General features: G+C 34.8%; 1 protein-coding gene across 6 annotated transcripts in view; it reads left to right on the top strand.

Moving 5' to 3' along the window:
• The window catches only part of VPS13C (vacuolar protein sorting 13 homolog C), a 199,812-nt gene that overhangs the window by 68,736 nt on the left and 114,936 nt on the right, over positions 1-16,140 (top strand). For all 6 annotated transcript variants that reach the window (XM_002825516.4, XM_054531580.2, XM_054531581.2 and 3 more), the window contains 7 exons: positions 270-384; positions 1,366-1,502; positions 4,062-4,185; positions 5,614-5,731; positions 8,404-8,533; positions 9,206-9,284; positions 12,892-13,031. In XM_002825516.4, coding sequence (XP_002825562.2) covers positions 270-384; positions 1,366-1,502; positions 4,062-4,185; positions 5,614-5,731; positions 8,404-8,533; positions 9,206-9,284; positions 12,892-13,031 — 843 coding nt within the window. The remainder of the gene's footprint in view (positions 1-269; positions 385-1,365; positions 1,503-4,061; positions 4,186-5,613; positions 5,732-8,403; positions 8,534-9,205; positions 9,285-12,891; positions 13,032-16,140) is intronic.

The following is a 16,140-nucleotide window of genomic DNA, read 5'->3' as shown; positions in this document are numbered from 1 at the left end:
AATGTCTGCTGCTACATCCATATGACGCTGTAGAACATACTTTACATCTTAATGGTATGTGCACATTTGTTGCCTCTCCAGTAAGCTTGCTTAGGCTCTTCCTTTCTCCAGGTTCTCATTTACTCCAAAGGGAGATGTAGTAGGACAGAATATCTTAGGAGTTTCGCAGTTCAGAGCTACAACTGTTTAGAATTTAGGTGAAACTTTGAAGTTTACAATATGGAAAGAACTATGTGTAACTTGGTTATGTTAAAAAAATTTTCTTATAGAAAACTGTCAATGCAGTGGTTGAATTCTTTCAATCAAATAAGGGATTGGATCTTGAGCAAATAACATCAGCAACATTGATGAAGCTGGAAGAAATTAAGGAGAGAACAGCTACAGGTAAAGAATTTGAGTGTCTACATAAGCATCAGCTAAGCTTTAAAAATTTTGCCTACTCTAATGTAAACATTGTATTCAAAATATTATGTTGCTTTTTTTCTTTATTTTAAACTCAGGCTGTATTACAGTATAGAGTGGACATGGCTTTCTCAAAATCAAATATACCTGCTAGACTGGGTGAGAAAGAGCATAATATGTGGCACAGATGATTCTTCCTGCCATTACAGTTAAGAACTCACGCTTCAGAATGAGCTTGAGATGGAAAACAACCCTCCATCTCAGTTCTTAAGAAACTGTTAATCACACTGTGTGTGAATATAGTTTGAAAGATACTTACTTTTGTATAACATGACCTCTAAACTCAAGCCAACTATTTTATCCAGTTCCTTAACCAAGGAAATAATAAATTCTTCTATCCCTACATAAAATACTAGCTATGTTGGGTTTACTATACTGTGCTATAATAAGATTGTTTACTGTTGACTATATGCAGTTTTCACCTTACGTGCTGAATTGAGAATCTAATTTGTGAGAAAAAGTAATACTCCTTTGTAATACTTTTCTTTTTTTTTATTTTTTATTTTATTTTATTTTTTGAGATGGAGTCTTGCTCTGTTGCCCAGGCTGGAGTGCAGTGGCGCGATCTCAGCTCACTGCAAGCTCCGCCTCCTGGGTTCACACCATTCTCCTGCCTCAGCCTCCCAAGTAGCTGGGACTACAGGTGGCTGCCACCACGCCCGGCTAATTTTTTTTTGTATTTTTAGTAGAGACGGGGTTTCACCGTGTTAGCCAGGATGGTCTCTATCTCCTGACCTTGTGATCCACCTGTCTGGGCCTCCCAAAGTGCTGGGATGACAGGCGTGAGCCACTGCTCCCAACCTGTAATACTTTTCAAGTAAAACTCTTATTCTGGTTGTTAATAATATGATTACATATTTCAACTTGACCATCTAAATCTGTCATTATTTCTTATGTCTTTAGGACTTACACATATTATTGAAACTCGAAAAGTCCTTGATTTAAGGATAAATCTGAAGCCTTCTTATCTAGTAGTTCCACGGACAGGTTTCCACCATGAAAAGTCAGATCTTCTGATTTTAGATTTTGGTACATTTCAGGTAGGTATATATGCATTTTTTTGTCTGCCCATCTTTGACCTGCTTGGTAGCTAACTCTCCAACAGTTTGCTGTTTTTTTCTTCAGAGTTCACTAAACTAAATGTAGACTTATTTTTTAGCCTCTGTTTCAAGCCTAGCTTGGAGTATTTTATATATGTTTTATGACTATTAAAACAAAAAACCTCCAAATTTTCTGTAGTGGTAGGGTGATTTGACAGTAAGGACTAGATTACATCTGCCTTTTCCTAATTAGAAAGAAGCATTCATAGTTTTCATAGTTTCCAGGGCTTAATTACGCAGTGTTATTTGTTGCTTACATATTTTGACAATAGGAAATTGTACGTTTGTTAAACCACTGTCAGTAACTAAGTAGAACAAGAGAACTTTTGGATTTTGGATTTTGAATCTCATAGAAATCCAAGCCTCCAGTAAAAGGTGACAATTTCAAATATATGAGGGGACTTCGAAGTTTGTGGAAAAATGGAATTAAAAGATACAAATAAAAAAATAAACTTTGTTTCTCAATTTAAGATCCATTAAGTTCAAGACACTTTTGTAAGTGATTATACCTGCCGTTTAGTCCATCCCTCAAGGATTGAGGGTCCTAGGAATTTAATCATGTCATTGTAGTCTTTTCTACATTACTAACTGAAGAAAAATAGGTGCTGTTCACAGATTTTTTTTTTTTTTTTTTAAGATTAGGAAACCAAAAAAAGTTAGAAGGAGCCAAATTAGGACTGTAAGTTGGGCGCCTAATGATTTCTCATAGGAAATCTTACAAAACTGCCCTCATTTGATGAGAGGAATGAGCAGAAGGAGCATCGTTGTGGTGAAGAAGGACTCTCTGGTGAAGTTTTCCTCAGTGTTTTTCTGCTAAAACTTTGGCTCACTTTCTCAAAACACTCTCATAATAAGCGGATGCTATCGTTCTTTGGGCCTCCAGAAAGTCAACAGGCAGAATGCCTGGAGCATCCCCAAAAACTGTTGTCATGACCTTTGCTCTTAACTAGTCCACTTTTGCTTTGACTGGATCACTTTCACATCATGGTAACCATTGTTTTAATTGTGATTTGTCCTTAAGATCGTACTGGTAAAGCCATGTTTCATCTCTTTTTTTTTTTTTTTTGAGATGGAGTCTTGCTCTGTCGCCCAGGCTGGAGTGCAGTGGCGCAATCTCTGCTCACTGCAACTTTTGCCTCCTGGGTTCAAGTGATTCTCCTGCCTCAGCCTCACAAGTAGCTGGGATTACAGGCACGCATCCCCACACCTGGCTAATTTTTGTATTTTTAGTAGAGACGGGATTTCACCGTGTTGGCCTGGCTGGTCTCGAACTCCTGACCTCACGTGTTCGCTCACCTTGGCCTCCCAAAGTGCTGGGATTACAGACGTGAGCCACCTCACCCAGCGCATATTTCATCTCTTATTATAATTCTTTGAAGAAATGCTTCTGGATCTTGATCCCACACTTGTTTTTAAAATTTCCATTGAAAGCTCTACCCTTGTCTGTAGCTGATTTGAGCGCACTGGTTTTGGCTCCTGTTGATTAAAAAGTTTGCTCAGCTTTAATTTTTCAGTCAGAATTGTGTAAGCTGAATCAATTGAAATGTCTCTGTTGTTGACTATTGTTTCTGCTGTTAATCATCGGTCCTCTTCAATTAGGGAATGAACAAGATTAAGCTTTTCTTCGCAAATTGATGTACATGGTCTGCCACTGTGGGCTTCATCTTCAAAATTGTCTTCACCCTTCTTAAAATTAGTTATCTATTTGTAAACTGCTAATTTCTTTGGGGCACTGTTCCCATACATTTTTCATAAAGCATTACTGATTTCACCATTCTTTCACCCAAGCTTCAGCATAAATTTGGTCTTTGTTTTTGCCTCAATTTTAGCAGAATTCATGTTGTTATTATTGGGGGGGCCCTTTTCAAACTGAAGCCTTAATCTTCTTAGTGACTCAAACTAGATCCTGTTCAGTCATGTTATAAAAAGTTAGTACAAGTTTCTTTTGGTACAAAACAGTTTTGAAATTCATGCATAGTTTTTTCATAATGGGCATTTTCCATCAACTTTTTGAAGATCCCTTGTATACTCCTGAATTGATCCTTGCTTCCACCGGGAAGGGGGAAAAGGCAGTACAAATTGGAGCTGAATTATAGTGGCCTAATTTTATTCCTGTGGTATAGTGCCGAGAAGGAACAAAACGCTGCTATCTAATGGTGAAGGGTGTAGGGTAGGGGTCAGGGGAGCTGAACTCGAAGTGGCAATAATTCCTGAGAGCCAGAAAGAGGAGGAGTTATACATCTAGACAAGTTATTCGAGGCAGACAGCTCAAACATGAAAATGTGCTGAACACCTATTTCTCTAATAGAGATGTATGCCGAAATATTATATGTTTACAAATAATTATCTGAAAATGAAAATGTTTATTCATTAAGAGCAATATTTTCAATTTGTTAGGTTTTAACTAACTAAATGCAAGACTAAAACCTAACTAAAGTATGTTGATGTATGTGCTTTTCTGTTTTGGAAAAAAAAATGGAAATTTGTCCTTCATTTTAGCTCAACAGTAAAGATCAAGGTTTACAGAAGACTACTAATTCATCTCTGGAAGAAATAATGGATAAGGCATATGACAAGTTTGATGTTGAAATAAAAAATGTACAACTACTTTTTGCAAGAGCAGGTAAACTGTTATTCAGCTTTTAGCATCTTGGGATTATGTTGGGTAGTTTGTGTAATATATGTGTATATATGTGTGCCTATATATCTACCCTGACAACCATTTTGCACACATATTCTTTTGGCCGCTTAAATAAACCATGTAGGACACTATCAGTGTAAATTACTGCAACATTTATAAATAGAAATGGAAATTTGGCTAGTCATCTTAAGATACCTAGCTCCATTTCAATCTAAGCCTATGCATAGCCTATGTTTTTGTAATGTGACTGTAAAACTGCTTAGAACACAAAATGGAAGTTGCAGTGGATTCATGTTTTTCTGTCTTACTGCTTTTGGGATGACTCAATATTATTTTCCTTGCTGCCTTCATTATTAAATATTATACTATATTAGCCTAGTCTTTATTTCAATAATATTATTAGTATTATGCTTTCTACTTTTGTAGATATCTGAGAAATATATATCTACAAAATAGTAGATATAGTCTTAATATATTAAAGATAATTAACTTAATTATTTTCCAAAAGCTTTGGTGTTTTCTATGCTTATATAAATATTTTTGTTTTTTTTAAAGACTTATTTAGTTTCTAGAAGCAATACATATTTATTAATTATCCTTGATCATAGTATCACGTGGTAGATCATTAGAGGAAAGGACAGTTATAGTCTATATGTGCAGAGTTTATACTCTAGTAGGAGTGTTGAGATTTATTAAAATGTAAATGCATAATGCTCTACTTACTTTTCATATATGAAGAGCCTGTTAATTCCTTGGAGTATTTACACAGACCATTAAAATTGCCTTATCTTTTGTATTTACTTAAGAATAATTGGATTACAAGTCATAAAAGATTTTCAGTCATTGTCATCAATAAAGATCTGCATAGGACTCTATTAGTTATTGGAAAATCTGTTTTTGGGACCTTCTTATTTGAAGAAAAGTGATTATTATTCTTTTTTGGTCATGAAATTTTGTTTGATAAAACTCTGCTTTGCTTTGGAATTGTGTGCTAAGCTGGGTGTAAATATTGTACTTAGGAACCCTGTAGTTCTTTTTCTTTTTTCTTGTTTTTCCTCCTCTTTTCACTGTAATTATCAACCTTGGTCACTAATTCTGGAATTGAGGTAATAGATCCTGGGCTTTGTTTTTCCTGTTTACTTTGAAATGCAAGATGTTATGTGAACATTCTTCAAATAGAATTATTTTATATCACAGTCTTTGATGCTGTCAGTCTGTATTTAAAAAGCATAGGTTATTTAACTGATATGCTGAAAGAAGTAAAAATTGGTAGTCATTGACTCTGGATTAATTTATAGTGATTTTCCATAGAATGTCTGACAATTTAAAATAATATTCATTAAAAATAATATCCGTGTTCCACAGCTGTTTGTAAAAATAATAAATAATATCTTAAATTATTTTTTAAAGAGGAAAACTGGAAAAAGTGTCGATTTCAGCATCCATCAACTATGCATATATTGCAACCCATGGATATTCATGTTGAGTTGGCCAAGGCCATGGTAGAAAAAGACATTAGAATGGCCAGGTAATGTATGAACTTCTTTTATATTAGAAAATCAACAGGTGAAATATGTCTGCATCAGTTGCTAGAATTTAAGGAAGCAAAGATAGATTTCTGTGGGAGACAGAAAAAACGATTATTCCATTTTGCAGCAGAAATATATTTTTAAGAAAATGTATATTTGAATTATACATCAACTCTTATTTCAGAAATATTTGAACTTTTACATTCTGTAAAAGTTGATGGTTCATGTTTTTGAACGAATCGAATCCAATGCTTAATATCAACAAAATAAAATCTTCGAAAACATTCGAGGCTCTTTTGATAATGAAATCCCATATAATCCTGAGAAAAATCAAAGGACATAAAAATAAAAAATTAATTTTGAATTTAAGTAGACAGTTATGAAATGTTTATACTGTTTTTAAAAAACAGATATATTGAAATATAATTGATGTTCAATAAGCTGCATCCATTTAAAGTTTACAGTTTGATAAATATTGCCTTAGCTATATAGCCATGAAACCATACTCATGGTTAAGATAATGAACACACCATCTCCAAAAGTGTCCTTGTTCCCCCTTTGTATTCCTTTCTTTCCTTCCCTACTTAAATTTCTCTTCCCCCAGTCCCTGGACAACACTGGTCTGCTTCCTGACACTATAGATTTGTTAGAATTTTCTAGAATTTTACGTAAATAGAATCTTAGACTTTCAACTTTTTTGTTTAACATCTTTAATTCAACATGATTAATTTGAGATTCATTCATGTTGTATGTATCAGTTCATTGATACCCTTTATTCAGCATAATTAATTTGAGATTCATTCATGTTGTATGTATCAGTCGTTCATTGATACCCTTTATCAGGTGGATGTTAAACCAACTTTTCATTACCGATTAACCTCACTTGGTAATGATGAACATCCCTAATCCAAAGACCAAAAATTTGAAATGTTCCAAAATTTGAAACTTTTTGAGAGTCAACATGATGTCACATGTGGAAAATTCTGCACATAAGTTCTTAATACAAGCTTCGTTTCTTTCACAAAATTATTAAAAATTTTGTATAAAATTACCTTCAAATTATGTGTACAAGGTATGAATGAAACATAAATCAATTTCATGTTTAGACTTGGGTCCTATCTGCAGGATATCTCGTTATGTAATACAAATATTCCAAAATCTTAAATACTTCTTGCCCCATTTCTGATAAGGGATACTCAACCCATATGTATTATTCTTTTAAAATATTTTTGGACTTGTTTTGCCAAAATTTTGTTACAAAGTTTTATATTTGTGCTAATGAGGGATATTGGTCTGTGCTTTTCTTGTTTTGGTATCAGGATAATGTTGGCCTCGTGTGTTGGGTTTTCTGGAAGATATTGTGTAGAACTAGTATTATTTTTTCCTAAAATGCTAGGTAGAATTCACCAGTAAAGTCATCCGGTCCTGGAGTTTTCATTTTGAGAGGTGTTTAACTACAAACTCATGTTTTTTCATAGATATAGGGCTAGATTATCTATTCTTTTGAATGATCTGTATGTTCCAAGTGTTTGAGTTTGTGTGTTTTAAGGAATTTGTCCATCTTAGTTGTTGAATGTGTTGGCATAAAACTGTTCATGATGCTTTCCTCTTACCTATTTAATACATGAAGAATCTGTAGTGATGTTATTTCTTTTAGTCCTGATGTTAGTAATTTGTGCCTTTTCTATTTTTCTCCTGATCACTGTGATCAGACGTTTATCAATTTTGTTGATCTTCTGAGAAACCCAGCTATTGGTTTCCATTATCTCTCTTTTGATTCTTTTTTTTCCTGATTTCCTCTCTGATATTTATTATTTCTTTCTTTTGCTTACTTTGTATTTCATTTGCTTTTCAGTCCTAGTTTCTTAAGGTAGAAGCTGAGGTCACTGATGTGAGACCTTAGTTTTTTTCCAATATAGGCATTTAGTGCTTTATATTTCCTTCTCTATAGTGCTTTACTGTACCCCAGTGTGGCATCCAGCAACTAGGCATCTGTCAGCTTGAGCTGTTCACAGCTTAGTCAGGAAGACAAAGATAAACAACAACAACCAGAAAGAGCTTTATGACCAGCACATAGCTGCCACAAGGCTATTGAGACAAATAAACCTGAGGCAATTACATTGAGTAGGGAAACAGAATAGAAGCACCTGCCAAAAAGTAAGCAACTGATAAAAGCACAATGGTGATTCGTAGTGAGTAAAACAGATGTCCTCATGGAGCTGACATTTTAATCAGAGGAGACATAAACAAATATAAATGTGATATGTCAGGTGCTGCCAAGTGCTATGTATAGAAAGAAATAAAGCAAGGCAATGGGATAGAGAGTGATGAGGTTAAATACTCTTTGATGTTTATAATAAGAATCTTTGATACCAAGAAGTAGTGTTTTGGTTTTGAAAGGTAGAGAATTGTGTTTGGAAAGATTTTCATAAAAATTAGTTAAGTTAAAGAGGTTTGGCTACTTAAGAGGGATATGTTGAAATTATCTTAAAACTTAGCTAACATAGAACTTCCCATTTCCTGACAATGTTGTCTAAATTAGGCATTAGTGTAATTAGATTAAAACACGTCAAAAGTTTAGGCATGTTTTAATCTAATTACATTAATGCAGTTCTTTCCCTCGTTTGTAATATAGAGATGCTGACTTAAAACCACTGAATTGTATTTTTAGATTTAAAGTGTCAGGAGGACTTCCTTTGATGCATGTGAGAATTTCTGACCAGAAGATGAAAGATGTGCTATATTTGATGAACAGTATACCTTTGCCACAGAAATCATCAGCCCAGTCTCCAGAGAGACAGGTAAATAGATACAATAAAATGTATAACCCTATATTTATTGTTTTAGAGCAGTGATGAAAAGTCAGTTTCAGGGCAAGGTTTATAAGTGAAAGGACCAAAAGTACAGAAATGAAAGTAAAATGTCTTTCAAATTTATAACGTGTTTTAAATAAAGTTAGAGGGGAAAAAAACTAACAAAAATCTTCTTTAGAATCTTGCAAATAAAACAATTGGTATAAAATTTTCTTATGTGTTAGACTTATAAGTTCTAGGTCACTTTAATTGGAATTGGTCTTTACACAGTAGAAATGTTGGATTTCTACTTTGAAATGAAGTTTGATAAAGCCAGCTTATGGTGATACCATGTGCCAAGGACCTATAAAAAAAGATGTACTTTAATATTGTAATAGACAGAATGTAAATGATATATAGTAATAATAGACTAACTTACTAGAGCTACGCTTAGTTTTGTCCTTGTAGATGTGAGTGGTAGACTTAATAATTTGTAAATTCTAGCCAATTATTAATTGATTACACAATATATCTTGTTGGAAGATTTGTATATTGTGTTATATTGTGTGTATGTGTCTTTCCATATCTCTTTGTCCTCTATTACTTTTTAGTCTTCCTCTCATTTATGACATTTAATCCTGCCAAGTCATCCTTTTTAAGAAAACTTTTTGTATTTGCTAGGTATCCTCAATTCCTATTATTTCAGGTGGGACAAAAGGTCTGCTTGGTACTTCACTGTTGCTAGACACTGTGGAATCAGGTAAGGAAAGTAAAATACTCTTTCTCTATTAAATTAAGCCTATACATTGTTATACAGAGATAACATTTTCAGAAAATAAGGGCAATCTGAAAGTGCTGTAGTAATTTACTGGTTTTAGTTCTAGTTGTGCTACATTAGTGTGACTTTGAGTCTCTTATCCCCTTTAAGCCCAAGTTTCTGTCTTCGTTGGACAAATGAAGGGATTTTTTTTTGTAGTTGACAATGCTTCAGATTCTAAATAAACTACTTTTTTTGGCCCCAGTCTCTAATGAGCTTTTCTCTAGCTTTGTTTTTTTTTTTTTTTTTTTTTTTTTTTTTTTTGAAATCAGATTTTTTTATTTCCTGGTAGAATAACACACAGTATTTCCTAGGAAAAGGATTTTTTAAAAAATAAGTTCTTATCTTCAATTAGAAGATAAATAATAGCATTGTGTTGACCATGTATTACCCTTCTGATGTCTTCTGGATCTTGTGTGGAATATGAAGTTAGTTTTCTAGTTGTTTTCAGAGGAGAATGTTTGAAAGACTTTTTTTCTCTTCGAAAGAGTTATTTAAAAGTAAAACTTTAAAAAGTTGTTGCTCATTTGTTAGGGGTTTGGCTTAAATTCCTTATTCTCATAATTCAGCTTTAAAATTGATAGGATGTGTTTATATATACTAATAGGGAGATGCCATATATATACTGTGAAGAGAAAAGAGCAAGTTTTAGAATATGCAGAATATGATCTCATTTTTAGGAAAAGATTACATATCAACATACATACATAAATTACGCATAGAGAATATCTGGAGGAATACACTTAATGATTACTTCTAAGAGCAGTACTGGGGATCTAGGGTAGAAATGGGGGAGAGGACTTTCACTTTTCAATTCATACTATTTTGCATTATTTGAAATTTTGTTGTGGTCATATAATGTTTTCTAATCTAAAAATTAAGAAAAGTTTCAGAATATTAAATTTCAAGCCATATCTGTCATAGATGTAAACGTTTATTCCTTGCACGGGAGTTTTGTATATGTTTTCTTCTTCAAACCAATGGAACTCTTAGGAATGGTAGGAAACTAAAGCATGTGGTCCCACAACATTCCAGGCACTAGGGATTATGTCTGTCTCTTCCTGGGATAAAGAAACAGACCACTTCCAACAATCCTGTTGGATTTTACTTCTTAGCAGATTTATACATGTGGAAAGTTTGATTTTGTCATTCTTGATAATGTTGGTTGACCTTTGTACTGAGTGTGCGTGAGTGTGGGTCTGTTTCACTGCCCTGTGGTGTTGTGCCTCTCACTGTTTCTTGGCACTCTCTGGGTTGCTATATGTTTATTCATTTAATCATTTATCACTCATTTATGAATCACTTTCCATGTGGCACATACTGTGCTTCATTCTTGAATTTTCTTTTTTTTTTTTTTTCTTTTTTTTTCTTTTATTGTAATTATTATTATTATTATTATTATTATACTTTAGGTTTTATGGTACATGTGCCCAATGTGCAGGTAAGTTACATATGTATACATGTGCCATGCTGGTGCACTGCACCCACCAACTCGTCATCTAGCATTAGGTATATCTCCCAATGTTATCCCTCCCCCCTCCCCCCAACCCACAACAGTCCCTGAAGTGTGATGTTCCCCTTCCTGTGTCCATGTGTTCTCATTGTTCAATTCCCACCTATGAGTGAGAATATGCGGTGTTTGGTTTTTTGTTCTTGCGATAGTTTACTGAGAATGATGATTTCCAATTTCATCCATGTCCCTACAAAGGACATGAACTCATCATTTCTTATGGCTGCATAGTATTCCATGGTGTAGATGTGCCACATTTTCTTAATCCAGTCTATCATTGTTGGACATTTGGGTTGGTTCCAAGTCTTTGCTATTGTGAATAATGCGGCAATAAACATACGTGTGCATGTGTCTTTATAGCAGCATGATTTATAGTCCTTTGGGTATATACCCAGTAATGGGATGGCTGGGTCGAATGGAATTTCTAGTTCTAGATCCCTGAGGAATCGCCACACTGACTTCCACAAGGGTTGAACTAGTTGCTTCAAAGAGAATAAAATACCTAGGAATCCAACTTACAAGGGATGTGAAAGACCTCTTCAAGGAGAACTACAAACCACTGCTCAAGCAAATAAAAGAGGATACAAACAAATGGAAGAACATTCCATGCTCATGGGTAGGAAGAATCAATATCATGAAAATGGCCATCCTTCCCAAGGTAATTTACAGATTCAATGCCATCCCCATCAAGCTACCAATGACTTTCTTCACAGAATTGGAAAACACTACTTTAAAGTTCATATGGAACCAAAAAAGAGCCCGCATCGCCAAGTCAATCCTAAGCCAAAAGAACAAAGCTGGAGGCATCACGCTACCTGACTTCAAACTATACTACAAGGCTACAGTAACCAAAACAGCATGGTACTGGTACCAAAACAGAGATATAGATCAATGGAACAGAACAGAGCCGTCAGAAATAATGCCACATATCTACAACCATCTGATCTTTGACAAACCTGAGAAAAACAAGAAATGGGGAAAGGATTCCCTATTTAATAAATGGTGCTGGGAAAACTGGCTAGCCATATGTAGAAAGCTGAAACTGGATCCCTTCCTTACACCTTATACAAAAATCAATTCAAGATGGATTAAAGACTTAAATGTTAGACCTAAAACCATAAAAACCCTAGAAGAAAACCTAGGCAATACCATTCAGGACATAGGCATGGGCAAGGACTTCATGTCTAAAACACCAAAAGCAATGGCAACAAAAGCCAAAATTGACAAATGGGATCTAATTAAACTAAAGAGCTTCTGCACAGCAAAGGAAACTACCATCAGAGTGAACAGGCAACCTACAAAATGGGAGAAAATTTTCGCAACCTACTCATCTGACAAAGGGCTAATATCCAGAATCTACAATGAACTCCAACAAATTTACAAGAAAAAAACAAACAACCCCATCAAAAAGTGGGCGAAGGACATGAACAGACACTTCTCAAAAGAAGACATTTATGCAGCCAAAAGACACATGAAAAAATGCTCACCATCACTGGCCATCAGAGAAATGCAAATCAAAACCACAATGAGATACCATCTCACACCAGTTAGAATGGCGATCATTAAAAAGTCAGGAAACAACAGGTGCTGGAGAGGATGTGGAGAAATAGGAACACTTTTACACTGTTGGTGGGACTTTTCTCTAGCTTTGACCTAACTGATCTGTTTTAATTTTGAACTAGAATGTAAGCTTCATCAGGACAGGACCATGTCTATCCTGGTCATTCTGGTATCCTTAGTGGCTGGCATAGCCACGTGGTAGATAATGCCCAATAAATATTTTGTTGAATATTGAGTGAATGAACTATAGGGAAAAACAGAACCATTGAAGAAAAGAACATAGTGCTATTTGATTTCAAATATTATTACATGTCAGGTTGAGTCACTTGGTGGAAGTTTAAAAAAGGCAGCTATTCTGATGCTGAATATGAAGATTATATCTAATAAATGAATTTCACTTTTTAGAGATATAGGTTTGAGTGTTTCATGCAGTTTTCAATATACATTGTCTCAGATCAAATAAATGTCTTTTTCCTTTAGAGTCTGATGATGAGTATTTTGATGCTGAAGATGGAGAACCACAGACTGGTAAAAGTATGAAAGGATCAGAATTTAAAAAAGCTGCAGAGGTCCCAAATGAGGAGCTCATCAATCTTCTACTCAAGTTTGAAATTAAAGAAGTATGTGCTTTTTTGTCTATAAATAGATATATTCTGGCTGTCACTATCTTGTAAGCTATCCTCAAGCTAGACCCAAATGTCAAGTATATTAAAAATGTGGTACTCTGTCTTTCCTGCTGCCCAACACACATGCACATACACACTCTCACACACACAAAGATTTTTAAAAATGAAATGCTTTTAAAAAAAACTGATGTAAGAGTGATCTGTGGCATATCTAATTTATTCTGGTAGAGCTTAGACTTTTAATTAGGACTTACTTTTCTGCAGAAAATTTTTATGACATGCCTACTTTAATTTTTTAAACCTTTCACTTTTAAGCTAAATAATATTGCTCATTATCATGTTTATGATTTGGAAAAATGTAAATAACCTAAATTTCCAACATACGTTTACAGACTTTAAAAGTCATATGGTAAAAGGAAACATGGAGAGATGTTCATGGTATGTCATTATTTGGGAAAACAAAAAGATTATAATACCAAGGATATTATGATTCCATTTGAAGTTATATTTATATGTTTTCTTTGGTAAATGACAGACAGTGTTCATCTCTGGGTGGTGAGATTACAGGTTTTTATATGTGCCTGCTTCCTTTTCCATGTATTCCAGATTTCTATAAAAAATTTGTCTTGCTTTGCTAATAAAACAAAAAGGATAGAAAATGGAGGTGTTCCGTATTGACTGTTTCATATGCCAAAGTGAGAGCATGTCGTAAAATATAATGTCAGAAATACTACATTTTAGCTGTGTGTACAAACCTAAGTATTATTGGTATTTGTTTAGAGAAAGGTATGTTCTTTACTGTTAGCCTTCTTCAACTTCTCTCTTTCTCCATACTACATCCAAAATATCATTAAATCCCATGACCCTAACTTCAAAACGCATTCAGATGATTGCTCTTCCTTTCTGCTGCTACTGTACTGTCCAAGTCACTGTAATCTTCTTGCCTGGATTATTTTGCAATAGCCTCTTAACTGTCTTTGCTTCCATCAGGTGCTCTGTTATGTCATTTGCCAGACTGATCCTTTAAAAGTGAATGTCAGGCCGGGCGTGGTGGCTCACGCCTGTAATCCCAGCACTTTGGGAGCCCGAGGTGGGTGGATCATCTGAGGTCAGGAGTTCAAGACCAGCCTGGGCAACATGGTGAAACCCCATCTCTACTAAAAATACAAAATTAGCCAGGTGTGGTGGTGGGCACCTGTAATCCCAGCTGCTCAGGAGGCTGAGGCAGGAGAATTGCTTGGACCTGGGAGGTAAACGTTGCAGTAAGCTGAGACTGCACCACTGCACTCCAGCCTAGGTGACAGAGCAAGACTTTGTCTCTAAAATAAAATAAAGTAAAATAAAAATAAAAGGGAATGTCAGATCAGGTTACTATTCTGCTCAATATCCTCCACTGACTTCAAATGTCACTAAAAGTAAAGGACTAAGTCCTTCCCATGGCCTACAAGGCCTTACATTTGTAACACCTCATGTGACTGGCCAGTTCTTTCCTGCCTTGCTCACTCTGCTTTAGCCATATTCCATTTATCCCTTCAATAGGTATTGATCATGTGCCATTATTACCAGACATTATTTTAGATACTGGAAAATAGCAGTGAGTAAAGTTCTTGCCGCATGGAGCTTACAGTTGTCTTATGTTTTTCCTTCTGTATACCAAAGCACATTCTTTGTGCTTGCTATTTCCTTTGCCTGGAACACTCTTTTCCTGGATGGCTTGATTTTTTTTTTTTTTTTTAACTTACTTCAGGTATTTGTTCAATTGTCATCTTATTGGAAAGATCTGACCACCCAAGACAAGACAGCAACCTTCATTTTCTCCAACTTTTCCTAGAATGTAAACTTCATGGTGGTAAAGAATGTGTTAATTTGTTTTCTGTTACTATAACAGAATACCTCAGCCTCCCAAAAGGCTGAGATTACAGGCACATACCACCACACCCAGCTAATGTTTTGTATTTTTTGTGGAGATGCGGTTTCACTATGTTGCCCAGGCTGGTCTTGAAGTCTCGGGCTCAAGTGATCCGCCTGCCATGGCCTCCCAAAGTGCTGGGATTACAGGCGTGAGCCACCGCACTTGGCCTCTTCTTTAAGTATTTTTAAAGTGTTATCTAAGTATGTAATTATAACATCTGCTAATAATAGTATTTTTTGCCTTTTTTCAGTATTTATATTATTCTGGTTATTATTGCTGCCTATCAAGTTAAATAGCTTAAAACAACTATTTTATTTTGCTTACAGGTTTGTGGGTTAGGAATTTTGGAAGGGCTCAACTAGGTAATTGTGTGTATAGTCTTTCATTTGGTTGCATTCTGATGTTGACTGGGGCTGCAGTCATCTGAAGCCTCAAGCTGGATGTCCATGTGGCTCACTTATGAGGCTTGCAGTTGATACTGGCTATTGGCTGGGAGCTCAGCTGGGACTGTTGACTGAAACACTTTACCGCCACTCAGCATGGTAAAAGCCATGGTAGTCTGAGTGGTTGAACTTTTTACATGGTGGCTGGCTTCCCGCAGTATGAGTGTTCCCAGGTGAGAGTATCATGGTCTTTTTTGACACCAGAAGTCCTTATAGTATCAGTTCCTTTCTACTCTATTGATTTAAGCATTCACAAGCCTGCCCATATTCAAAGGGTGGAGACAAAGATCTACACCTTTTGATTAGACTATCAAAAGCACTTACATCTTTTAAAAATTACCATGTTTTATTTTTTATTGGATAAATCTACAGGCTATAATTTCCAGAGTTAACTTAAATAGTAGTATGATAGTGAACATCTTGTCTTGCTTTCTACTTTAATGGGGATGCTTTTAAAAAAATTACTAAACATGATTTTTGCTTTGAAATACAGGTTTAAGAAAATCATATTCAGAAAGAATCTATACATTCCTATTTTACTAAATTAGAAAACGTAAACAATGAAGTTAAATTTTGTCATAATTTTTTTATAAATGTACTTATATTCTCAACAATAAAGTTTTGTAATTCCCATTTATATTAAATAGCTATTAAATTATATTTAATATAATTTCCAATTATATTAAATAGCTATATATTAAATAACTTTGCTATAGTATGAGCAGAGTTACTATTCTCATGGTGATGT

The sequence above is a fragment of the Pongo abelii genome, chromosome 16 (assembly GCF_028885655.2).
Source record: "Pongo abelii isolate AG06213 chromosome 16, NHGRI_mPonAbe1-v2.0_pri, whole genome shotgun sequence".
Taxonomy (NCBI): domain Eukaryota; kingdom Metazoa; phylum Chordata; class Mammalia; order Primates; family Hominidae; genus Pongo; species Pongo abelii.
Note: the sequence above shows the minus strand (reverse complement) of the source record. Positions and strands in the feature narration are given on the sequence as shown.